Here is a 27,537-nt window from a genome sequence, read left to right as displayed (position 1 = left end):
TGGCACCGGACTGGGCATGAAGAGTTTGGTATCCCGAGCTACTCTGTATGAGCGTGCATCCTCCGATCCAACTGCCTCTTCGGGAGGATCTTCTGTCGCAGCAGCAGTGGACGGTCCTTCACCCGAACCTGTCCAGCCTCCACCTACCTGTGCGGAGATTGGGCGGCTACAGTTGATTCCGTTAGACTTGCCTCCTGAAGTCTGTGATGTAATTCTGGCAGCCGGCGTCCCTCCACTAAATCGGTATACACCTGCAGGTGGAACAAATTTGTGGCATGGTGCACAGCAAAAGGCTGTGGATCCCCTTTCTGTCCCTCTTTCAGAGGTTCTTTTGTTCCTTCTTTCTTTGGCCTGGCAGGTCTCTGCTCTGGGCACTATCAAGGGGGCTACCTTTCTGCAAACTCGGCCTTTCTCAGGCTTCCTGATCAGCCCTCTCTTTTCAAGTCCCCTGTTAATAGATTTTTCAAAGGCATTACTCACCTTTTCTCTCCTATTCCGTTTGTGATGCAGCTGTGGGACTTGAATCTGGAACTTACTTTTTTGATGTGCACTCCTTTTGAGCCGCTCCACAACTCCCCTCTCAGTTTGGTGACTTTGAAGACTGCTTTCCTGGTTGCCAGCACCTCCACTAGGCGTGGAGTGAGCTTGATGCTCTTTCTAGTAAGCCTCCTTTTCGATCAGTCCATCGGGACAAGGTTGTGCTTCGCACTCGTCCTTTCTTCTTGCCAAAAGTTGTCACTGCTTTTCACATTGGGCAGACTATCACCTTGCCCACTTTCTTTCCCCCTCCGCACCCTTCCAGGGAGGGAGAGGCTCCACCGTCTGGACCCAAAACGTGCGCTTTCATTTTACTTAAATCGCACATAATTCCAGGTGGATGACAAGCTCTTTGTTGGCTACGTAGGCACCAAGAAAGGCCGGGCTATACACAAGAGGACTATCTCCCGCTGGGTCGTCTTGTGTATTGCCGGTTATTCTCTGGCTAAAAAGGAACCTCCGGTGGGGTTGTGCTCCCATTCTACCAGGGCAACAGCAGCTACTACTGCATTGGGACTTGGTGTCCCCCTGCAAGACATCTATCAGGCAGCCACGTGGGCCTCGTTGCACACTTTTACCAAGCATTATTGCCTTATCAAGTCCGGAGAGATGGCTTCTTTGGGCGTTCTGTTCTCTGTGACTTTTTGGTGTGATCTTTGTTCGCAGACCCGCCACCGGGGTTGGTAATGCAGGGTTATCTATTCTAAGGTAAGGTATCTATCACTAACTTGTCTCTTTCAGATGCACAAGTTACTTACTTGTGTAACAATATATCTGTAAGAGACATTAGTTAGTGATAGATTCCTTACCACCCCACCCATCCTCCCCGTTCTGCAAACTGATTTCTAGGGTTAAGGTCATCCCTTGCAGGGCCCTAGTTTCAATGCACCAGTGGTCAGTATCTTGAATGGCTCTGCGTTCCTTGCACGGGAAGTCGTGTACAGAACGGACGTCAGCGCGCGTGGGTGCATCTAAGTAGCTCAATCGACGTCATCTCGGCGACTACCACGATGCCTACCGATGCGCAGCGGTAATGCTGATGAAAAAACTTTCCGGATCCAATCTGATGCCTGGGGATATTGTAAGGCAAGGAATCTATCACTAACTAATGTCTCTTTCAGATATATCGTTAATCAAGTAAGTAACTCGTGCTTCCCAGCCATAGCAATACCTCAGCATTTTTTGCATTTTCTGTTTCTGGGCCAAGCCTTGGGAGTGGAATGTTTCTCCATAGTTGTGACATCATCAAGGGAAAATAAATTCTGTTTAGGACTGTGAATCTTGTGAAGCAAATAAAATCTCAATTCATCCTTACCTCAAATGTATTTTCTGTGTATACCCAGAATACTTGAAGAAGTTTTTGATCAACTTTTATTATGAAAACTGAGCGACTAGGAGAAACTACCTTTCCCTCTTAAGCAGCCCCCACTAGGATGAAGTCTCTAGAGTGCTCCCTGACACCGAAAAGGAGGCTGGAATTGGTCCGCTCCAAAGATCCCGTCGGAGCCAAATCCTAATAGACTCAGTCCATCTCAACTTTTACCTCAAAGAGGTAAAATTTGAGATGGACTGGCAAGCATTAGCAGATATCCAATTCAGGAATAACGTTTAACTGAAAGTTGAAGAAATTTGTGTGCCTAGTCAGCAATCCCAACATCTGGATGCAAATCTTCTTTTCCTACCTTTTTCGTTGTCAGTACTGACTCCTGCTAAAGCAGTCCGGCTTCATTCACAACACTGAAATGCTCTTCCCGCATGCACCCCCAATTAACAGTAGTGTAAAAAACACATTACAGGTTCATCACGCACACAGAATTGCTTTGGAAAAGGCAATGCGAAGATGGCCACCAACCAGGGAAGGGTGAGCTTACTCTAGTCATTCTGACTTCACTTATGGTCGTGCATATGGGTATGACTTTAAAACTTTTTCAGACTCCGCCGCTATATTTCAAATAAGTGCACTATATGTGAGAATAGCGTCAAAAAGCTGGAAAGCTGTTGTTGCAGTTAAGTAATCTATTTTAACCTTTTGAAGGTGATTTTGTGGAAATGAAAGGTTTCAACATTATGAAATGTAACGGTGCTCCACTGCAACAAAGATTTGTTTAATCAGTCATTGATGATTGACACTCTATCTTTTTCTTCGTTTGGAGGGATGTTTTGCCTCTCAATATTAAGTGCTATAGGGTCCTGTATATGGGTGAAGATATTCAATGATTCTGTGTTTGAGCACACCCGTGATGGAGAATTGGTGTTTCTTTCAAGTAACCTTTCCTGTTCCCATCTATATTGCTGTTGAGAGCCAGATGTCGTTTGACACCTTTCAGCCAGTACTGGAGAACCGGTTACATTCTGGGGCCTTTAGTTTATTTTTTTTCCATTATATGTTGTCAGCGCTGCTGACTAACACAGCAAGACTGGCCAAATATGTTGCACATCCTGCTGCTCTGAAATTATGCATCCAAATGACATATACTTTTAGCTGCTGTGTCTTCAATCACCCTCTATCTGTCTGACCTAATTTTAGGAGCTGGAACATACACCACCGCTTCCCTCAACACAAAGGCAACCATTGCAACTGATCCTCCAAATATCTGCAAGGTGAAACCACAGCAGCTTCAGACCAGCACTATGCCAGCAGCAGGACACTTCTCTCAGTTAAGCTGCATGCCATCCCTCATCACCCAACAGCAGCAGCAGCAGAGTCCGCAGGTCTATGTCTCACAGTCAGCTGCAGGTAACAGTGTAATCCCTTTTATGTGAGGCTTCCATAATGAATACTGTGATTTCTTGTGGGTACAGAAGAGCAGTTACTTCATGTTTCCATATTAAAGTCAATGCTTGGTTAAGTTGTGCTTTTTTCATAGATTCATCGTCCAATAAATTGCAGGATGTCCATGGATGACCCATTGGCTATTTTGTATTTTGCACTTCATGTTGCTTCAAAGTGTCTGGCTTGGTCACATGTGTGAAGAAGAGTACATTTTAAATCTTTGTTTTAGATCTCAACTGAGATCAACACCTCCTTAGTATAACATTTGAACCATTTCAAAAAACTAAACACATTGGTTCAATACAGCATCAAAAAACGTAAAAATTCAAAGTATCATAAACTTGCCATTTATGTGAGACAGTGCGAAATGTAAAGCTTCACCTGTAGATTTAACATTGTATTTAAAAATAGTGGAGATAAAAAGGGATCTACACTGTGTCTTTAGGACTATATGTATAAAAAAACACCGGACTACACTGCTGGGTGCCACAATTACAGAGGGCAGATTTGCACAACTAAAAAATGCTGTGCCACACCCCTGTTGTAGGTATTAAAGGGAGACCATGTATGCGTAACTGTAGAATTATTTTTCGTACCATATGTTAAACTAAATTCAAAGTATGGTTACATTCTAATGCTAACGCCTATTCCACCGACAACCCACACTTAGATAATTGAGCAGTGTTAGTATCCAAGTCAAAGTGTACTTGGAGCACTATATCTTTTAAAGGCTCTTTCAGCTGTAGCTGTGACCACTCCAACAAGTAGATTAGACAGAGACCACAAATATTTAAAGTGCCCTAGTCAAGATTTTTACAGAAGGAACTGCATGCCCCCCTTCCTTAAAAGTTCTGGCTTTATCCGCTCCCGTCAAGGAACCTTCTGTGGAATGGATCAGTTGAAGGCCCCATCTAATCACCTTGGCTAGAGCCACTGCAAACACACTTGTTTTTCCCAAATCATGCCTTAGAGCTTTAGCTGGAATAAAAAATTACACAACACATAACTTAACATATGATTTTCCCTTCTACTTTAGGAAGGACCACAAGGTAATGGTATGAATTCAGTTTTATAAAGTTATCACTAAGTTCTTGACCTTGAAGATTAGAATGAAATGTTTTAAATATCCACGCCCCAAAGATTTATACAGGAAATGTATGACTATTCCACACCCCTGGGTCATGCCATTTCTCCCCTGTTGAATTGTGTAATGAACATTAAGATCGTAAGAAAAAAAACTCCCCTACTTTGGAAGTAATTTTACACTTTACATCACCTCCTGATCCAGCTTCCAAGTAAAGGAGCAGCAGTTTCTTCTTTAAACCCTATACCTTACTATTTAACTCATTTGTTCTCAACGAATGATTATGCATCTTCGTCTCTAACCTTCCTTTAGCCCCTTGCACCCGATGAAGTGATCTATTTCAGAAGACCAACAGGAATCTCTGGAGCAATTAGCTTTATCCAGAGCACACATCTGTTGACTCTTTCAAATGCTATTGAAAGGGCAAAAAAATGCAGCCTAGTTTATTGGTAGTTTCCCAACTCCCTCATAGCTTTCCAGGATGGACGTCTAATGCAAATGTTGTCTAACCTTCTTCATTTGGCTTTAAAGCCTGTCTGCTCACCTGGAGTAGTTGCATAATCAGCTGCCTATGTTTGAATATGTTCATGAATGGTAAAGAGTAGGAGAAAGATTTGACAGTAAATACTGTGATCATTTACAGTTCCTATTTACAAAAATGGGAATAATATACTACCAACCCACAGTTGTGGTATACACCAGGTTATATGAAAGTGGCGATAACTGATATACAATTATACAGAATTAGCAGACCTGTCCTGTATCACCCTCTTTCTGGGGAATCTCTTAGTATTTCGACCTGAACCACACTTTAACGGCTGTCTTGGCAGCTAATTCTGAGTGAACCCCTAATAACGTATTTTATCACTTTTCTCAGTGAAACTGCAGTCCTGGTACTAATTGCTTAGACTGTGACCTACTAGAGATGACTAAGTGCATCTGCTCTCAAACCGCACAGGCCATAAGTCTTGCAGGTCCTTTCAGGTAGAGCTTACTAGTTAAGTCTCTGATCGAGTCTAGCAGCAGTTTTACTGATGCTGTCTATATATTGATTAATTGCTGGTTATTTTTATATAATTGGGAAGTGTGTTGAATACAACATGAAAAGATGTTATTTTTTTTGTCAATGGCAAGTTTATGCGTGTTTTCAGGTATGTATTTCAGTTGCATGATCCTCTCCACAAATCAATGAATCGGTGTACGCTAGGAAATGGTGGTGAACCTGAACTCCTTCATATCTTAGGGTGGTGCTTCCAGTTTTCATTTGACTGTAGAACAATATTAAATTAAGGAAACAGGAATTCTGCTAGAGACCTCTAAATGCAGATTCCTCATCTTAAAATATTCCTCATGTATCAGACTGGAACTGGAAAATCTTATGCAGTACCTCTGCCCGGCCGTAGGTGGCGTTGTTGGGCTCCGCATAATCTGCGTCAGAAGCAAAGTTGTGGTGCCTATATGGGTGCCACCCCAGCACGCTGGCATTAGTTCCTTTGTCTCTGTGCCAACAGCGTGGATCAAACAGCTACCTTCATTATTATTTGACCCACCTTTTTTGAATTTTTGTTTACATTTTATAGCTTTGCTCTGTGTGCTAGGACATCATGTGCCCTGCCAAGCCTTGCATGGACTGCCACAGGCAAATGTTTGTTCCAATCTGCACTTGGCCTGTCTGGTGCCTGGGGTCGGAACATGACCCCAAGGTCTGTTTCAAGTGCCGGTTGATGCATCTGAAGCCAATTTGCGATCTTGCAGTGAAGCTCCTAGTGGCACGGCAGAATGCAGCTCTGTGCCGCTCCCAGTTTAGTTCTTGTTCCTTTGGATGATCTCGGGGAAGTTCCTGGAGCCTTTCCCACGGTCAATCGTCTTCCCATACCAAGACCTTATTGAAGTCTGTTCATTTTGAAAAGCAGATGAAGAAGTTGAAGCATTCTTCTGCTTCACCTTTTCGACATTGTGCTTCCAGGCCCCACTCCATCTACGAAGCCAGCGTCCAGGTCTGCTTTGCGCTATTCAGAGTTTCCTGGCGCTGGAGCTATGCTCACCCAACTCTAAGAATTTTGTGACGCCATGTATGTCATCTTTTAGCCACTTACTCCCTCTGGAGCCCCTTCGGGCCCTACAGAGCTGAGAAGTGCCCCTGCTGGATTAATGTTGGATGTGCCTTAGATGCCAGTCGGGCCCTCTGGATCCGGACCAGCTTTTCCCCAGGTACCTTCATCCACCCCAGCTCTGTCCCTTATGGGGCTGTTCAGTGACTAATTGATGTTCACCAGTGCCAACATTTTTAGGTCGAGCCTGTCCCATTCCGCAGGAATGGATAGGATCGAATTCATGTCGGCAAAATCCTCTTCAAACTAAGGGGTTTCAGCCCGGCGTTTTCTTGCAGTTCACGTGAACATGCACGAGCATTCACGGCCAGGGCTTCTCCTCCCCTAGCAGCACTCCTCCCACACCAGCAACTCCCCCCTCCCACACCAGCACCTCCCCTCTCTCTCCCCGCAAACACAGCCTTGCCGTAGCAGCACTCCTCCCACACCAGCACCTCCCCCCTCCCACACCAGCACCTCCCCTCTCTCTCCCCGCAAACACAGCCTTCCTTTCATTTCTCCTCCCCCTCCCCAGCCAGCTTCCCCCAGGCCGTGTTCCCTCAGATATGCTATTGCATATCGTTTGCTACCTTAGGTCGAGCCTGTCCCATTCCGCAGGAATGGATAGGATCGAATTCATGTCGGCAAAATCCTCTTCAAACTAAGGGGTTTCAGCCCGGCGTTTTCTTGCAGTTCACGTGAACATGCACGAGCATTCATGGCCAGGGCTTCTCCTCCCCTAGCAGCACTCCTCCCACACCAGCAACTCCCCCCTCCCACACCAGCACCTCCCCTCTCTCTCCCCGCAAACACAGCCTTGCCGTAGCAGCACTCCTCCCACACCAGCACCTCCCACACCAGCACCTCCCCTCTTCCACACCAGCACCTCCCCTCTCTCTCCCCGCAAACACAGCCTTCCTTTCATTTCTCCTCCCCCTCCCCAGCCAGCTTCCCCCAGGCCGTGTTCCCTCAGATATGCTATTGCATATCGTTTGCTACCTCTTGTATTTTGTTGCTCTTGATACTTGCACAACTGTCACTATTGTCTCATGTAACGTAACGTTTGCTTTTGTAACATGCTCACTTGTAATTTTGGCTTCATGTATCTAAAAACGCCTCCCTCGCGCTCCTTTCTCCCTCTCTCCCACTGCCTAGTCCTCCCACCCCCTCCCTCTCCAGCGCGCGCTCCACTCACATCTGCCTGCTGCTCCCCCGCCCACCCCCCCCACTCCCCCAACCAGCAATGCCGAGAAGCTTGTTTCCTCTAAGAACATATCGTTTGCTACCTCTTGTATTTTGTTGCTCTTGATACTTGCACAACTGTCACTATTGTCTCATGTAACGTAACGTTTGCTTTTGTAACATGCTCACTTGTAATTTTGGCTTCATGTATCTAACAAGCATTGGCATTGCCAATAGGTCTCGCTTGTGGGACCTTATAAGTATTTAGTTTTGCAGCACAATATCCGATTATGCAACTCGGATATTGTGCTGCAAAACTAAATACTTATAAGGTCCCACAAGCGAGACCTATTGGCTATGCCAATGCTTGTTGCTTTTGCCGTCCAGGTAATATCCTCTTGTAGGAAACTGGGTTTTTGTTGCAGTACCATCCCACCCTGCTTTTGCCTGGTAAATGATGCAACTTTGACTGAACGGTACTGGTTTCCTGCTAACCCGATCCCAAGTACCATTGTTCTTTCCCTAAAGACTGTACAAGTGTTCCCCCAATTGGCAAAACCTTTAGAACCCTCTAAGTCCCTAATAAATGGTACCCTGGTACCTAGGCCTGAGGTACTAAAGAAGGTCCCTAAGGGCTGCAGCACGAATTGTCCCACCCTAAGTGACCCTCCCAAGCACATGCACGACTGGCATTGCAGGCTGTGTCTTGGTGCAAACAAAAGTGACCGCACATGTCACACACCCGTGTAACATGTCTCTAACACTGCATGTAATATTTGTAAGTCACCCCTACAGCAGGACTGACAGCCCAAAGACAGGGTGCTGTATATTACATGTTAGACCATACCTGTAGGAGCAGATATGCCCTTGTGCTGGTCAGTCCTAGTATTGTCAGTACAAGTGACCAGGTAAGCTATTTTAAAACGTGCTGGATACTGGTGAAAACAAATTTCCCCGCTACATGATAGCTTCGCTGAAAATAGGGATGTTTGGTATCAAACAACTTGTATTGGTAAACCCACACTCATTCAAGTGTTGGATTTACCAATACATGCACCTAGAGAGCACCGTAGAGGTGCCCCCTGAAAACCTATTAGCCTCTGGTGTTCTTGATGACTGGTTTCTGCCAGCCTGCCACCCAAAACGCTGGTCTGATCTCCTAGGGTGAGAGTCTATGCTCTCAGGAGACCCAGAACATAAGCCTGTCTGGAAAGAGGGCATTCTCTTCCAGGGGATGCTCATCAATAGTCATAAGCACTGAATTTTCTGATAGATACATCGGCCGTGTGGATTCCTCACCTTGTGAATATCCCCTTGCCTCAGCAACATTCGGAAATTCTTTTTGTAGCTTCGCGCCGACGTGGACTCTGACGTCATAGAGGCACGGCATCGCTCGCGACTCCGCTGACGTCACCGACGCCTATAATAGGCCCACGCCGGCGTGATGACATCAGTTCCCTTTTTTCCGCGTCGTCGACGCTAACGGTTTCGGGAATCTCAGTTGCAATACTGTTAATTTGTTTCGTTTCTCTGTATTTTCTGCCTCTTTGTTTCGATAAGATGTCGAAGAAGACCGGCTTCAAGCCCTGCAGGGAGTGTGGAAAAATGATGTCCATCACGGATCCACACGAGGACTGTATTTGGTGCTTAAGCTCCGATCACGACGTGGATGGATGTTCATCATGTCGCAAGATGAATCCGAAGGCCCTGCGGGAGAGAGAAACCAAGCTACTTGTGGCAAAACTTAAGACCGACAAGAGTAAAAAGACATCAAGATCTCGCTCGAAGAAAAATAAGTAGAGGTCGAGGTCTCGTGAGGGTTCGGCCTCGAAGTCTTCTTCGGATCATGCTTCTAGGTCAAGGAAGAAGCATAGGAAGAGGAGACATGAGTCTCGACGTCACTCGGGTGAGAAGTCGACTCGAGGTCGAGGTCACCCAGGAAGGTTCGTTCGAAGGTGGTCCCTCCGCAGAAGTCTCCGGATCAGGAAGGTGAGGCTTCGCCTTCGAGGTCGCAAATTCCCTCCCCGGCTCCGGAGTCCAATCCATCTCCGGCGCCTTCTCCGGTTCGAGATGAGGAAGAGGTGGTTCCTGTGGAAGTTGAGGAATCTGCGCATTTTGTTGAGCCGGATTCGATCCCACCTCGAGGTCAGCCTGAGGGTGGTCAACCACCTTTTCCAGCTCCGGGTCAAGACCCTTCAGTGTTCTTAAACGCTATGTATGGTGTTTTCTCAAGGGCGTGGTACCCCTCTGGTGCACCTTCGGGTCCCATGGGTCCTCTGGCATTTAATTTGGGGGTTCCTCATTCATATGCCCCGGCTCCATTCATGCCGTTTATGCCAGCCCCATCGACGCCGTGGCAGTTTCCGGCCCTGCCGAGGTCGTCACCGACTCGTCCGAAGTCGACGACTCCAATGCCGACGTCGCCTGCTCAGAGTAGACATCAGGAGCATACACCTCGGCCTTCAAAGTCAGTACCGACGTCGGTTCAGACTCCATCGGAGTCGTTGATGGATCCGGTACCGAGGCGTGTTAAGGAGAGATCCAGAAGAGAAGCTCAGCGTCTCTTGGAGGAACGGAGTTATGCCGACTCTCACCCTGACTTAGAAGAAGGTGAGCTGGGAGAAGATTGTTTTGAAGAGCTAGCTGATGCCAGTGGCCTTGATTTTTCCCCAGAGTGGGAATTGCCTTCAGGACATGATGCGCCTTCAAAGGATGTCCAGCCATATCATGCGGTAATGAAGAAGGCTGCAGGATTTTTAAAAATTAAACTTTACCAACAGTTGAATTTAAGTCAAACCTTCTGACAGACGTTCTTCACTCTCCCGAGTTCAGCTGTGGAACCTTTACTTCCATTTAATGAAGCATTAACAGAGCCCATTATGGAGGTGTGGAAGAAGCCGCTCTCTGTTCCTGCTGTTTCCAAGAGTGTGGCTAGGAGATATAGGGTAGCTCCAGAGGACCCTGCTTTCTTAACATCTCACCCTTCTCCAGAGAGCCTAGTGATTCAGGCTGCATGTTCTAAGAAAGCTATACATGCTTTTCCCCAAGTTCCTGGGGACAAGGAGGCTAAAAAACAAGATCAGGTGGCCAAGAAAACGTTCTCATCTGCTAGTACGGCCTTGAAGTCTACAAATGCCACTTGCCTCATGGGGAGGTATGTGCACGCACTTATGGATTCAATGCGTGCTTTGGCTCCTAAGATCCGTGAGGAGAACAGGAGTGATTTTGAAGAGGTATTGTCTGACACCCAAGCAGCGACACGCCAAGTAATTCAGAGCGGTCTTGACACGGCTGATTCTGTGGCTCGGATTATGGGTACTGCAGTTGCTACGCGAAGATCAGCTTGGCTAAAGTCCTCTGACTTTTCTGCTGATGTTCAGGCGGCACTTTTGGATCTGCCTGTTGACGGAGAAGGACTATTTGGCAAAAAAGCAGATACAGCCCTCGAAAGGTTTAAAGATAGCAGAGCTACTGCCAGATCTTTGGGTCTTCAGATTAGAGGTGCTTCGACCAAAAAGTTCAGAGGGTTTGGACGCTCTTCCTTTCGGAACTTTAGACAAGGTCAGCAGCAGCAACAACAGCAGCAGCAGCAGTACACCTTGTACAGGTCGTATAGGGGAAAGCAAAGGGGTCGTCTTCGCGGACGTCAAACCTCTTCCTCCTCCACCTCCTCCAACCCCCCAGCCACAGAAAAGCAGCCCTAGATCCTCCATTCAGGATCATGTGGGTCCGGTGGGGGGGTCGGCTTACCCACTTTCTACGGGATTGGGAATCGGTTACATCAGATCTTTGGGTTCTCAATCTCGTAGAAAATGGGTATGCCCTTCCCTTTCGGGAATTCCCTCCCAAATACCCTCCTTGCCAGGGATATTGCTCAGAGGAACATCTGTTGCTTCTACAGGAGGAAGTACAGACTTTGTTAAGAAACGGTGCGATAGAGGTGGTCCCAGAGCAGGAAAGGGGTCAGGGATGCTACTCCCGGTATTTCCTGATTCTCAAAAAGGATGGCAGGCTTCGTCCAATCCTAGATCTCACGATCTTGAATTTGTATCTGAAACAAGAGAAATTCAAGCTGCTCACCCTTGCTCAGGTTCTTCAGGCGCTGCTGGAAGAAGACTGGATGGTGTCGCTCGACTTGCAGGATGCGTACTTTCACATCCCCATCCTGAAGACGCACAGGAAGTATCTCCTTTTTACGGTGGGATCGCAGCACTATCAGTTTGCGGTCCTTCGGTTTGGGCTTACTACTGCGCCTCGGGTCTTCACCAAGGTGATGGCAGTGGTGGCGGCGCATCTCAGAAGGTCAGGGATTCCTGTATTCCCTTATTTAGACAACTGGCTGATCAAAGCAGAGTCGTCAGGGAGAGTGCTCCATCATCTGCGAGAGACAACCCAGTTGTTGTACAGGTTGGGTTTTTCGATAAATGTACCCAAGTCTCACCTGGCGCAACCTGTTCATAAGTGCTGTACTGGACACAACTGTATGTCGTGCAAACCCTCCTCCTCAAAGGATTCGAGACATACAGGAAATTATTCCTTTATTTTACAATGGAGCGGTCGTTCCAGTCCTGAAGGTCCTTCGCCTGCTCGGTCTGATGGCTTCATGCATTCTGTTGGTCAACCATGCACGCTGGCACATGAGGGCGCTCCAGTGGTGCCTCCGCAGGCAGTGGTATCAGCACAACGGAGATCTCAGGGAGTCAGTGAGGATCTCCAGAGAAGCTGCGGCAGATCTGTTTTGGTGGGGCGTGGAAGGCAACCTGTCTCAGGGGAAGCCTTTTCAGTTGCCTCCTCCGGTGGCCACAGTGATAACGGATGCATCCACTTTAGGGTGGGGTGCTCATCTGGGGGATCTGGAGATCAAGGGTCTTTGGTCTCCAGAGGAAAGGTTGCTTCATATCAACCTTCTAGAATTGCGGGCGATACGTTTGGCGCTCAAGGCCTTCCTCCCTTCCCTTCGTGGTCGTTCGGTCCAGGTCCTGACGGACAACACGACCGTGATGTGGTACATCAACAAACAGGGAGGAGTGGGGTCTCAGTGTCTCTGCAGAGAGGCTCTGCGTCTCTGGTTCTGGGTTCAGGACCATCAGATTTGTCTGATGGCAAATCATCTGGCCGGAGTTCTGAACGTTCGTGAAGACAGTCTCAGCCGGCAGTTCTCTGCCGACCACGAGTGGAGGCTTCACCCGGAGGTGGTTCACGACATCTATCAGATGTGGGGGACTCCTCGGGTGGACCTGTTCGCCACTCGCGAGAATGCTCATTGCCTGTCATTCTGCAGTCTCTAGTATCCGATGCAAGGTGCCTTGGGGGACGCGTTTCAGTTGAGTTGGGGAAATCCACTCCTTTATGCGTTTCCTCCCATACCTTTGATTCCTCGTGTTCTGAGGAATATTCGCCAGGACCGGGCCCAAGTCATATTGGTCGCCCCGGACTGGCCAAGAAGGGTGTGGTATACAGATCTTCTCCACCTCTCCTCTCACCCGCCGCTCCGTCTCCCTCTCAGGGCAGACCTCCTCTCTCAGATGGAGGGGCAGGTTCTACACCCCCACCTCGAGACATTACACCTTCATGCCTGGAGATTGAACGGGGCAACCTGAATTCCTTTTCCCTCCCGCCTGAAGTCGTGGATGTCATCTTGTCAGCCAGGCGTGACTCCACTAAGTCCATTTATTCTTATAGATGGTCAAAATTTGTCATGTGGTGTGGGGATAAATCTATTGACCCTTTGAGAGCCCATTTGTCTGATGTTCTCCAGTTTGCCCTTTCTCTGGCGCAACAGGGGCTTGCTGTTGCCACAGTGAAGGGTTATCTTTCAGCGCTGTCGGCGTTTCTTTGTTTGCCTGACCAGCCATCTCTTTTTAAATCTCTTGTAGTTTTAAGGTTTTTAAAGGGTCTCACAAATAAGTTCCCTCCTGTTCCTTTTATTGTGCCTCAGTGGGACTTAAATCTTGTATTGACCTTTTTGATGGGTGCTCCTTTCGAGCCTCTTCACAAATGTCCTATGAGGCTCCTGACTCTTAAGACAGTCTTCCTCGTTGCAATAACCTCAGCAAGGAGGGTAAGTGAGCTTCAGGCTCTTAGTTACAAGCCCCCTTTCTTGACCATTCATGCTGATCGAATTGTTCTTAGGACCAGGGCTGCTTTTCTGCCTAAGGTGGCAACTCCTTTCCATCTAGGACAGTCCATTACCCTTCCTACCTTCTATCCTCCCCCTCACCCTTCTAAGGAGGAAGAGAGACTGCACCGTCTGGATCCCAAAAGGGCGGTGTCCTTTTACTTGGACAGATCTAGAGACTTTCGTTTGGATGACCAGCTCTTCATTGGTTTTGCTGGCTGCAAGAAAGGAAGAGCGGTCCATAAAAGAACTTTATCAAGATGGATCGTCCTCTGTATAAAGATCTGCTACTCTTTGGCCGGTAAGGAACCACCAGAGGGTATAAGGGCTCATTCTACTGAGCGAAGTCTTCAACCTCTGCATTGGCTAGAGGTGTTCCTGTAGAGGATATTTGTAGAGCGGCAACTTGGTCTTCCCTCCACACTTTCGCGAAGCATTACTGCTTGGATTCCGAAGTGAGGAGGGACGGTCAGTTTGCGCGCTCTGTCCTCCAGGATTTCCTGGTTTAGAAGTGTGGACACCCTCCTCCGGGAGTGGGGACTGCTGTGGGACTCTATTCACAAGGTGAGGAATCCACACGGCAGATGTATCTATCAGAATAACAAGTTACTTACCTTCGGTAACGCTTTTTCTGGTAGATACAATATCTGCCTGTGGATTCCTCACTGACCCACCCGCCTCCCCGTTGTCCACTCTTCTATATCAGAGTTTCTGTAATGTATTTATTTTATTGTCAAGGGGTTGTTTATTTCAAATGTTTTATTGCATTTGTTTCACACTGTGTGTGTTTTACCTTGATATTTGTACTGCGTATACTGTGTATATGTCTACTGTCATTGGTCCGTCCGTGTGCCTCGAAGGCACGGAAAAAAGGGCGGAACTGATGTCATCACGCCGGCGTGGGCCTATTATAGGCGTCAGTGACGTCAGCGGAGTCGCGAGCGATGCCGTGCCTCTGACGTCCGAGTCCACGTCGGCGCGAAGCTACAAAAAGAATTTCCGAATGTTGCTGACGCAAGGGGATATTCACAAAGTGAGGAATCCACAGGCAGATATTGTCTCTACCAGAAAAAGCGTTACCGAAGGTAAGTAACTTGTTCATCTCCGCCCATAAGCGGTAACCCGGAACATATAGCCCAATACATATATATGTGTAAAATATGTAAAGTACATAGTACTAAAAAATTATATACATGTATAACAAATATGCAGCCCTAAACATAACCAATAGGCTAAGCAAGCCACAACTAAATGTCTTTCTGTAGTATGAAAATAACTCATAAAATATACAGTAAGAAAAAGACATGAACATTAGTTACATTCTGCAGAAAAAACCTTTTTATTTTCATCAAAGAAAGTAGGTAATGAAAGGCTAATAGTCTATCAGGCTGCATAGGCAAATAATATCCCTGTACAGAAAAGGGAACTGACACCTCGCCTTTAAGGCCTCTAGGAGAACCCTGCTCCCATCATGCCCCACAGGTGACAGTTAGGTCAGTTCTTTTTTCCGGCTCTTTCTGAGAGGAACCTGGGACTTGAGCTCGATTGATTTTGACTTTTTTCAGTCAGAATTTGGTTATTTCCTTCTTTTTTCGATATTTCTGATATTTGGTGGTATTTTTACATCTTTTCTGACTAATTGGTTGTTATTTTGTAGTCCGATATGCCACCTTTATTCTACAAATGTCCTTCCTGTGGGAAGAAAATGTCTAAAACCGATCCTCATTCGGTTTGTGTGGTGTGTTTACCTTCTCACGACACAGAGAAATGTTATCACTGCCTTCAACTTTCCAGAAAGACTTTGAAGGAGAGAGAGAAGCGTCGGCTTCTTGGTCTTATGAAGAAAGAGAAACATCATGCAAAGGGCCCAGGAAGTCCTCTTTCATCTGGAAGGCCCTCTTCTCCCAGAAAACCTCGAAGATCTGCTTTTCCTGATGGTAGGAGTAAGAAAAAACGTCATGATGAATCGTCGACGTAGAGACCAGTCGAAAGTGTAAGTTTGACGTCGAAGTCTAGATCATCGTCTGCGCTGTCGACGTCAAGGCAAGTAGAAAAAGAGTCGTCGAAGACATCACCTTTAAGAAGTAAGTCGACGTCTAGAGCGAGATCGACGTCGAGACCATTGACATCGACGGCAGTAGGATGACGTCGAAGGAAAGAAGTGGATCGACGTCGAAGGGATGTCTGCTATACCTAAAAAACAGAAGGAAGCTAATCCGGATGCAATGCCAGGTTTCCCTTGCGGTTTTTTTCCCTCAACGATGATACAGGTTCCTCACTATCAAGCGGGGAAAGTGTGTCTGGGGACTCTGATTCCGGCTCTAGCTCTGAGCCATATACTGAGGAAAAGAAAAGCACCTCAGTCCAAAGGGCACCCGCAGGGACAAGGCGTCAGATGGAAAGTCCCCGGGTCAAACAAAAAGTAAGAGGCAGTCCAACGCAAAGCGAGGTATCCAAGAAGCTTGATTGGGACTATTCCGCGACATCCCAACTGTACCAAGAAAATGTAGGCTTAAATGCAGAGCATCACTCAGCCACATTGCAACCCCATACTATGGAATTACTTTTTGGCACTCAAGCAGATGCAGGGGGAGGCCAGGACTGAGACAAGAAGGGCTAGACTAGCATCCAAAAAAATATTAGGGTCATTAAGGAAAATGAACAGAATGTACGCAGACATGGCAGGTAGAGTTACCCAGGTGGAGGAACGGACTGGGAAACTTGAGGACGAGGTGTCTAAGTATCAGGAGTTTAAAGAGACATAGGAAAAACTAGCTGAAGACCTGCAATGGAAGCTCGAAGATTTCAAGAATCGTCAAAGACATAACAATGTTAGACTCTTGGGGGTTGCAGAGGGGCTGGACATCCGCTCCTTCGTAGTTTCGCTTTTGAAGGGCGCGTTCCCTGAGTTGTCAAGCTGGAACTGGGAGAGCGAGGTCCAACGTGTACATAGATTCCCCTTGACCCAGAGGTAGGGATATGCAGCCACAGTAGACTCCAAACCAAGAGCGATTCTGGTTTTCTTTGGGAACTATATTCTCCGGCAGGAGGTCATGCACAGGGCAAGGCCATAGGCGAAGAGAACAGCTTAGCGTATCACGTTCTTTGCCCGCCCAGACTTCTGCCACGCAACGGTGGAGAGGAGGTGGAGATTAAGGCAAATGATTCCGGCTTTTCAGTCTCTGGGACATGTGGCTTTTCTATTATTCCTGTCACGCCTAAAAGTCTTGGTTAATTGACAAGTTAGAATGCTCTTCTCGGAGATCAAGGCCCAGTCATATCTGACTGAGGTAAAAGAGAAGAAGGCTCAGGGTGGGGGTAGTGGCGAGAAGCAGTAAAATGCCCTTAATAAAAGAAAAGAGAAAGGGGGAAAAAAAGTACTCCTACAAGCTGTAGGTGCTCTCTAGCTCTGAATCTGTAGCATAGTCACCAAGGTGGGGGGGGGGGGTGTCCGCACAACGGTACCGGTAATATATGGAAGGTACTGGGGGGGGGGCGACTCCCTGCGGGCATCCAGCTATCACACATAGGTCATGCCTGACCTATTTTCCAGTAAGGGGGGGGGGGGCGGTCTCTGAGGGAGGGATGGCAGGGGTGGTGGGGAGGGGGAGGGTTGCAGGGCACACACTAGAAGGACACTTGTTGGTACACAGACATGACACACGAAGGAACATATCAATCAAGGAGATAGCACGGGACATTGCAGGTTGGGAAGGCAATAACGGAAACCTGAGCACTTCTGGTGGGCAGGAATGGCTAGGTCAACTTCTAAAGCAGAGGGATGAGCATTCGAATAATCACTGTTAATGTTTGTGGATTGAATGACCGTATTAAAAGGCAACGAGTGGCAGCAATGTTGAGAGCTTCAAGGGCAGATTTTATTTGCCTACAGGAGACCCATATTGAAGGTAATAAGGGGTTTCTGTTGGACCAATTCGGCTTTCACGTTTTGACTTATTCAAAACAGGGGACTAAGACTAGAGGGGTGGCAATACTTGCTAAAGACAAACAGGTACCAGTCAGGAAGAAACTTGAGGACTTGTCGGGGAGGTGGGTCTTAGTAGAATGCCTGGTTAATGGCGGCTGGATCACGCTAGGTTCTATCTACAGCTCGACAGAAGATGATCCCAAGATCTTTTCCTTTATAGACCTTGAGCTGCCAGCGTGGGCCCCTTAGTGATCCTTGGGGGAGACTTTAATATTAATGGCATAGATGGTCTTGGGTTGCAGCCGACAGTTACCAGGGGCTTAAGAAAAAGGTTTGTAGGGCAATTGTTAGCTTGGCAAGAAACAACACACTAGTTGACACATGGTCAATACTTAAGCCGCAAGATGACGGGGCAACTTACTTTTCAGCCCCCCACAAGGGTCTGCGCAAGGCTAGATTACTTTATGATCTCGAATAGGCTAGTAGCAAAATCTCAGATAGAAAAACTACCCCGTATCATATCAAACCTTAATCCCTTAGTACTCTGCTTAGACGCCGCAATAAAGACTAGACCTACGCGCAAGTGGACTTTTGAGCGTGAACTATTAAAAGACAATAGCTATGTCCTCCATATGAAAAAATGGATTAAGAACTACTGGGACACTAATTGGGCTAGTACTGCCACAGGTTCTACTTGGGACGCCTTTAAGGCAGGTATCCGTGGGGAAACCCTGAGTTTTAGCCTATTTAGACAAAGGCAGGCTGCTGAGCTGACAAACTGTAGTGGACCTTGAGACGGAGCTAGCATCCCTGATCCTAGCAGGCGCACCCATAGACCAGACCCTTATTAAACTAGCAAAGGCGGCGGCAGCAGAAAATATCACTAATAAGAGAGCAGCTGAGTATTTACCAAGGAAAGAGCATTGCCATGAATACAATGAGCAGGTGGGACGCACCCTAGCAGTTCGAACAAGGCAAAAGGCAGCTCTGGGGGAGATAAAGGGAATCTTTGATAGCTCGGGGTGTTTGATAGCAGATTCAGCTGGGATTTGCGAGGAGTTTATACCAAACTATATAGTGAAGAACACTCACCAGACCCCTCGCAAATACAAAAGTATCTCGCAGATATCCCGCCTCCAATTCTTACGCAGGAGAGCAGAGATGAGTTAGACTCAACTATGGAGGAGGAAGAAATCAGATCCGCCCTGGCGAGCTTACCTGCAGGTAAAGCTGCAGGACCGGGCCAGATCCCTATTGAGTTCTACAGAACTTTTCAGACGGAGATCTCCAAATAGCTGATTGAAACATTACAACAGGCACAAAGAGGCTACTCTACACCAAAGTCTTGGGCGGGGGCTGAAATTGTTATTATTCTTAATAAAGGAAAACCTATAAACGGATCCTGGGTCTTACAGGCCAATAACATTACTGAATGCGGACACAAAGATTTTCTCTAAAGTTTTGGCCTCCAGGCTTTCCAAAGTGATAGGCACACTAGTTAGTCAAACACAGCACAGATTTATTCCAGGGAGAGGGACAACACAACACATTCGGAGGGTCGTCACTTTATTCAACGCCACAGAGGTCTCAGGAGACCCAATGTCTGTCTTGCTTTTGGACGCTTAGAAAGCGTTCAACCGGGTCTCCAGGGACTATCTTTGGTCGTTATTAGGATGGGCAGGTATTGGTAATGGCTATATCCAGGCCATACAGGTGTTGTATTCAGCACCCACAGTGCGCGTCCGGGTTATTGGGATTACACGAAGACTCTAGAAATTAAGCGAGGCAGGGCTGCCCATGTTCCCCATTACTATTCGCGTTGTATCTGGATCCACTGTTGCGTAGACTTAAAGCCAATAGGGGCGATTCTACCATTAAAAACCGTGGGCGGCGAAAGTAAAATACTCGCGTACGCTGATGATGTAGCGATCATCACGCCGGCCCCTACAGAGGCTATTAGGGAAATAGAGGAAGAGGTTGTAGTGTTAAGCAGAATTTCCGGCTATGCCCTTAACGGACCTAAAACACAAATCATTAAAAACAACAAGGTGCTCTGCTCTGATGGCCGCGTAACGGAATCAGGAGTTTATCTTGGGATTGACATATCTGCAGATCTGGACAACATAGTGGCTAAGAACATCGAACCGATAATTAACAAGGCAAAAAAAGACCTTGATAGACTGCACAATCTCCACCTCTCGATAGTGGGAAGGGCTAATGTCATAAACATGATTTTGTTGCCAAAGTTGCTATACATATTCGGGGCGATCCCATTAACATTTTCAGGCAAAATGGTACACTGCATTGGAGCAGATGACAAATAGATTCTTATGGGCACACGGGAAGACGAGGCGGGCTCTGCAGTATATGGCACTTCCTAGAGATCGAGGGGGCTGGGCTGTTCCAGATTTTAGAATGTATCATTGGGCGGCAGCCCTGCAGTATATGTCTGAGCTTATAGGAGGAGCCTCAGGAGGGTTAGAACGCACATCTTATTCTATTTCTATATATTCAGTACTGCTAGGAGGAGAGGCACGTAATGCTTTTTTGAAATATACATACCCTAGTTATTTCAAGAGAACTAAATTTAAGACCCTGATAGCAGCATATAAAATATGGTCAGCATTTAGGAAGAAATGTGGACTGGGGAGATGCAATGCGTATACTCAACTGTATGGAAAACACTCACTTCCGAAAGAAATTTTTGCAGACTCCGTCTTCTCAGATTGGGGACGGCGCGGAATTGTGAAAATCAGGGACCTTATGGGACCACATGGTTTTTATCAGTTTTCCGAGGTCCAGCAGTTGTATGGGGTTGATACGAAAAATTTCTATAAATATTTGCAAATCAGGAGTTTTTTCAGGGTTTGGGGAAAACAGTCATGGAATGCATTGCAAACAAAGGGAGCTGCACGATTAAAAGAATTTATTTTGAACTAATACCAAGTAGAGAGGACGATTTAGGGAAGCATGAAGACAAGTGGGCCGAGAGATTGGGTGTTGGGCAGGAAAGTTTTCATCTCTCATTACACCTAGGAAGGAAAAATCTCTGTTGTGCTGCACTACAGGCACAACACTACAAAACAATCTTCTCATTGTATTATACGCCTGCCAAGATTGCACAATGGGGGATCTATGATTCCGATCTTTCAGCCTCTCTCCCGGGTTTCAGTCAGGATGACCCTCCGGCTCCTGGGCCTGATGGCCTCCTGCATCCTGCTAGTGCAACATGCCAGATGGCATATGCGGGTTCTGCAGTAGGACCTGAAGTTCCAGTGGGCACAACATCAGGGCAACCTGTCCGATCATGTCCAGATCGCGGAGGGCACTGCACAACAATTGCAGTGGTGGCTCACAAATCGCGATTGGCTCAATGGCAGATCCCTCTCTCTTCCCCAACCGGAGCACACAGTGGTTACGGTTGTGTCTCTCCTGAGATGGGGAGGCCACTTGGGAGAGGCGGAGATCAGAGGCCTCTCGTCTCTGGCAGAGTCCCGACTCCATATCAATCTTTTGGAGCTTCGGGCGATCCGACTTGCACTGAAAGCATTCCTTCCCTCTGTCCGGGGAAGTGTAGTGCAGGTGTTCACGGACAACAACACCACCATGTGGTATTGCAATAAACAGGGTGGGATGGGGGCATGGACCCTTTGTCAGGAGGCTCTGCGCCTCTGGCATGGCTGGGAACATCAAGGCATCACCTTTGTGGTTCAACACCTGGCAGGTGCTCTGATTGGCAGGTCTCTTTCTGCAGTGGAGAGAGCCTTGGTTAGATCTATTTGCCACCGAAGAGAACGTGCAATGTCATCAGTTCTGCACGTTGGAATTTCCAAGGTGGCGCTCGGCGACGCTTTTCGTCATGAGTGAAGCTGCGGCCTGTTGTACTCCTTTCCGCCTATACCACTTCTGCCCAGAGTGCTGAAGAAGATTCGGCGCAACCGGGCCCAAGTGATCCTTGTGGCTCCGGATTGGACACGAAGATACTGGTATCCTGAGCTATTCAGCATTGCGATCGATCCCCGATCTGACTGCCTCTTCGGGAGGATCTTCTGTCATAGCAGCAGGGGACGATCCTCCACCCGAACCTGTCCAGCCTCCACCTCCACCTCCATGCGTGGAGATTTAGCGGCAATAGTTGACAGCTTTCGCTCTTCCTCCCGAAGTCTGTGATGTCATTCTGGCAGCCAGGTGCCCCTCCACTAAGACGGTATACGCCTGCAGGTGGAACAAGTTTGTGGCATGGTGCACAGCGAAAGCTGTGATCTCCTTTCTGCCCCTTTTTCCAAAGTCCTTCTGTTCCTTCTCTCTTTGACCCAGCAGGGCACTGCTCTGGGCACTATCAAAGGTTATCTTTCGGCCATCTCCGCCGTTCTACGGCTTCCAGATCAGCCTTCCCTTTTTAAGTCCCGGGTTGTTAATCGCTTCCTCAAAGACATTACACACACGTTTCCTCCCGTGCCTTTCATAATGCCTCAATGGGACTTAAATCTTGTTTTGACCCATCTGATGTGTGCTACCTTTGAGACCCTTCATAACTGTCCCTTACGTCGTCTCACTCTATAGACGGCTTTCCTGGTAGCTATCACCTCTGCCAGAAGAGTGATTGAGCTCTAGGCTCTTTCTTCTAAACCTCCTGTTCGAGGCATGTGGGCTGCTGAATTCACATCTTATGCGTAGATCGCCGCCTAGTGTTGGGTCCGGATGATTGCACATTGTTGTCCTGGAAGAGTCTTCGAAGTATCACAAGATAGGTGGCTCCTCCCCTGGACTACAGTGCGCATGGGCATCCTCTCCATCCTCAGATTGTTTTTTTCCGCCAATGGATTCGTATGTACTTTTCTTTACTCAAGTTCGGAAACTTTTCTACAAGGCCAAAAGGCTTTCGGGGTCGTCGGTATTGTTAATTCGATCGGTGCCAAGTTCTTGTTCCAGTTCTTTTCGAAGCAGGACGTCGAAGAGCGCCGCGTGGCCTTTTCGACACCAGCGGCCCGATCGTCGATGGAACGGAGCCCGTTCAAACGATGCCCCCTTTGTAACTCTAAATACCCGCACATCGACGTACACCCGGTGTGCAACAAGTGCATATCACCAGACCACAACGAGGACAACTGTCTAGCTTGTGCTCGATTCCGGTCGAAGAAGGCGCTTAGGCTCCGATGTGCGGCAAGACAAACAATGACGAAGCCAGCGCCCGACCCGGTGAATATCTTCGATGTAGACGACGATGAGGTCGTCGAGACTGAGGATCCGGAACAGGCGTCGGATCCAGGTTCGGAGCAAGACTCCAACTACTATGAAGACGACGAAGAACGCGTCGATGAAGAACAAAACGTCGAAGAGGTAAGGGACGACGTGTCCCCCATCGGAGCCGTCGATGACGACTCGAGTGATGAACCAGGCCCGACAGTTGGTACTGGGCCCCAAAAAGACACTCAAAAACTTTCAAAGGCTCAGGTCGAGGCATCGCCAAAAGGCCTTAGCCAAGATCTTGACAAACATTCTATTGCCCCGCGTCTCGGCCCGGCTAGGAATATATCACATGAGCCATCGGTCGCCCTACAGAAAGCGAAACCGAAAGCTATCGAGACAATAACGAAACTGCTGAAAACAGTCTTCGGATCGAAGAGTGCGACCACATCGGTTTCGACGCCGAAGAAAAGTGTCGACGACCCTGCGGGATCGACCACAAAGGGTGTCGTGCCGAAGATTGGCGCGCTAAAGTCCATCGCTAAAGCCAAGTACGTCAAACCGACGATGTCGGCGTCGACGGACAGCGACACAAACAAAGGACTCGAGTCTCGGAAGGCCCTCGACCGAGGCCCGAGTCGAAAAACAACAGGTCGGCAAAACCCTCGAGCCGAAACCCAAAGGCGCCTCTAAGGAGCAAGTCGAAGCGAAGAAGAAGAGCGCGCCTCTGACGCAACAAACACCAAAGTCCACGCAAGGCCAAAGACACGACGACAAGGTGAAGGCCGTCAGTCCCATATCGACGCCGGGACCAAAGCCGCCGATAAAATTCCGACTGCCCCCAACAGCACGGCCTAAGGCGATCGATCCGAAGACAAGGATCGAACCGACCAAAACTGTGGCACTAGGGAAAAGGAGTCATCCTCTAGAAGAGGAAGTTCTGTACCAGGAGCCCTCCTATGATCAGTCGAAGCTCCATATCGACGCAGACACAGGCCAACTTACAGTTTATCAAAGAAAGATCAGGTCGGAGAATCCTCTGGAATCATATAAAATCCCACTAAAAAAGAAAAGGGATTCTTCAACATCGCCTGTCCATTTTGAAGCTGTAGGGTACTATGGCCAGGACACTTCTGCAGGCTCCCCCACACGCTCTAATGAGGATATGGGGTATGACTATGATGAACAATATAGTTTCCCTGCAGGCAATGATCAAGAGGACCAGACTCAAACCTGGACTGACCCTATTGACCAGGGGGAGTCACAAACTATCCCTGATACTCCTTACCCTGTAAAAACTTCGCCAACAGAGGATACAGCGGCGTTAAACGCATTAATAGAGAGGGCAACACTAAATCATGATGTGGACATGCATGCTGACCCAATTGAGGAGGATTTCTTGTTTGACACTTTCTCCACTTCAGAGAAATCAGTTAAGACCTTGCCAATGTTAAAGGGTGTCCTGAAACACGCAGGAGACATTTTCAAGGAAACCGCAAGGGTTGTTAACCCCAGAATTGAAAGAAAATACAGACCGGCGCCTGTGGACCCTACATACATTCGGGGACAGCTGCCGTCGGACTCTTTGGTGGTATCCATTGCTCGTAAACGTGCCAACTCCCAAACTACTGGTGATGCTCCCCCTCCAGACAAAGAGTCTAAAGTATTAGAAGCTTCTGGTAAAAGGGTGGCTGCTCAAGCAGCTAACATCTGGAGAATTGCCAACACACAGGCCCTATTAGCCAGATACGATAGGGCACATTATGACACATTAGAGCAACTGCTACAACATTTGCCTGATGCCTACAAGGAAGGAGCAGAAACTCTAATACAGGAAGGGAAACTGATATCCAACGCATCCATTAAATGTGCGCTAGATGTAGCAGACACTGCAGCCAGGGCCATCAACACAAGTGTCATGCTCAGAAGGCATGCTTGGTTGCGCATCGAAGGTTTCAAACAGGAGATTCAAACTTCATTATTAAATCAGCCTGTAAACCCTGATTTTTTATTTGGTCCTGATGTGGACACAATCTTAGAAAAGATTAAAAAAGACACAGAGACAGCCAAATCTATGGGGGCCTTGCAGTCACAACAATTCAGAGGAGGTTCCTTTCGTCGCTCCAATAACAGAGGAGCTACAAGAGGCCAGGCATCCCAACAGACTCAATACAATAAAGGGAACACGCAAACCACCTATAATAAAACAAGCAGAGGTGGATACCGTGGCAACAGCAGTAAAGGTAGAGCACGAGGGAATAACAACACCAGATCCTCCGCCAATACTAAACAGTGACGCCTTGTCGCTGCCCCCAGACCATGTAACACCGGTCGGGGGCAGATTACAACAGTTCCTGCCAGTCTGGGAAGGCATTACCACAGACAGGTGGGTGAGACAACTTATTCAGTACGGTTATTGTCTAGAGCTAACCTCCACTCCATCCAACATACCCCCAAGATACCGTCCTATGTCCGCAGAGCACATAGACTTATTGCAGCAAGAAGTTATCAGCATGCTGCAAAAAGGGGCCATAGAACTCGTCCCTATACAGGAACAGGGTACAGGGGTGTACTCTCTGTACTTCTTAATCCCCAAAAAGGACCGGTCTCTCAGGCCAATACTAGACCTCAGGCCCCTAAACCAATACATCTTGTCAGAACACTTTCACATGCTCACTTTACAGCAAGTCCTACCATTACTCAGTCAGGGAGACTTCCTCGCAGCACTGGACCTAAAGGATGCGTATTTCCACATACCAATACATCCAGCACACAGGAAGTATCTCAGGGTTACCATCCAAAATCAGCACTACCAGTTCAAGGTACTGCCCTTCGGGGTAACAACAGCCCCCAGGGTGTTTACCAAGTGCCTAGCGACAGTGGCTGCGCACCTACGGAGAAACCATATTCACGTCTACCCCTATCTAGACGACTGGCTCATCCAAGCAAAGTCAGCCCAGCAATGTGCCAGCCACGTGTCCCACACTATTCGCCTCATACACAGCCTCGGGTTCTCATTAAACTACCCAAAGTCTCATCTTCAGCCCGCCCATGTACAACAGTACCTGGGAGCAACAATAGACACTCTGGCGGCAAAGGCGCAGCCAAACTCAGCAAGAATCAACATCATTCTGTTACTCATTCAAAAAATCAGACCCCAACACTCGCTCCCATCAAGAGTGTTTATGCAGTTGATAGGCATGATGGCCTCCTGCATCTTCATAGTCCCTCACGCAAGACTACACATGCGTCCGCTTCAGGATTGCTTGGCACGGCAGTGGAACCAGGCTCAGGGTCAATTGAAAGACCTAGTGTTGGTGACCGGTCGTGCATACAACTCTCTGCATTGGTGGAACCCACAAAACCTTTGCTGGGGACGACCATTCCAAGAGCCTGTACCACAAATAGTGCTGACGACGGACGCATCTCTCCTACAATACACAGTGCAGGGACTATGGACAACACAGCAAAAGAAGATACACATCAACCTGCAGGAACTGATGGCAATCTTTCTGGCAATGAAGGCGTTCAAGGTACATCTGTGCAACAAGGTCGTGTTAATCCGGACGGACAACATGACTGCCATGTACTACATACAGAAGCAGGGGGGGACACACTCTCCACAGTTGTCCCATCTAGCGCAAAGCAGGTGGAAGTGGGCCATTCAGAGAAACCTCTTCCTCATGGCGGAACACCTCCCAGGCAAGGACAACCAGATGGCGGACCTGCTCAGCCACCAGATACACGAGTGGGAGATACATCCCTCAGTGCTGCAACCGTACTTCCAGCGGTGGGGTCACCCAGAAATAGACCTGTTCGCCACAAGGGAAAACGCAAAATGCCAAAGCTTCGCCGCCAGGTTTCCACATCCGCAGTCTCAGGGCAATGCGATTAACACACAGTCTTTTAACGCAGAGCCATGGCGACATTCAGCACCCAGATCCGCAACAGTTGAACCTTGCGATCTGGCTCCTGAGGTCATAGAGTTTGGTTACTAAACTTGCCTCCCGACTGTATGAATATTATCCAGGAGGCAAGGAGGCCTACAACCAGGGCATGCTATGCGGCAAAGTGGAAACGAGTTGTCATCTATTGTACCAATAATAACATAAATCCGCTAGATGCTTCTACTCAAAACATCATATGTTACCTCTTACATTTACACAGATGCAATCTGGCTTACAGTTCCCTACGAATACATTTAGCTGCGGTGGCAGCTTCTCTTCAGAACAGGCAGCACCTTTCACTCTTCAGAGTGCCTGCTATTAAAGCTTTCCTAGAGGGACTCAAACGAGTCATTCCTCCAAGACACCCACCTTCACCTGTCTGGAACCTCAACGTGGTTCTAACCAGACTAATGGGACCACCTTTTGAACCTCTACATTCCTGTGAGATACAATTCCCAACGTGGATAGCGGCTTTTCTGGTGGCTATTACATCACTCAGAAGAGTTAGTGAGCTGCAAGCCCTAACTATTCAGGAGCCATTCATGCAAATTCACGCTAATAGGGTAGTGCTGAGAACTAACCCTAAATTTATGCCGAAGGTGGTGTCCCAGTTTCACATCAATCAAGCTATAGAACTGCCAGTATTCTTCCCTAATCCAGATTCCGTGGCAGAAAGAGCTCTACATACCCT

At 47.8% G+C, this 27,537-nt stretch overlaps 1 protein-coding gene across 3 annotated transcripts in view; it reads left to right on the top strand.

The window, feature by feature from the left end:
• The window catches only part of PRRC2C (proline rich coiled-coil 2C), a 1,522,187-nt gene that overhangs the window by 1,162,382 nt on the left and 332,268 nt on the right, over window positions 1–27,537 (top strand). For all 3 annotated transcript variants that reach the window (XM_078642844.1, XM_078642853.1, XM_078642862.1), the window contains one exon: window positions 3,065–3,274. In XM_078642844.1, coding sequence (XP_078498970.1) covers window positions 3,065–3,274 — 210 coding nt within the window. The remainder of the gene's footprint in view (window positions 1–3,064; window positions 3,275–27,537) is intronic.

Source organism: Lissotriton helveticus, chromosome 1_1 (genome assembly GCF_964261635.1).
Source record: "Lissotriton helveticus chromosome 1_1, aLisHel1.1, whole genome shotgun sequence".
Taxonomy (NCBI): Eukaryota; Metazoa; Chordata; class Amphibia; order Caudata; family Salamandridae; genus Lissotriton; species Lissotriton helveticus.
Note: the sequence above shows the minus strand (reverse complement) of the source record. Positions and strands in the feature narration are given on the sequence as shown.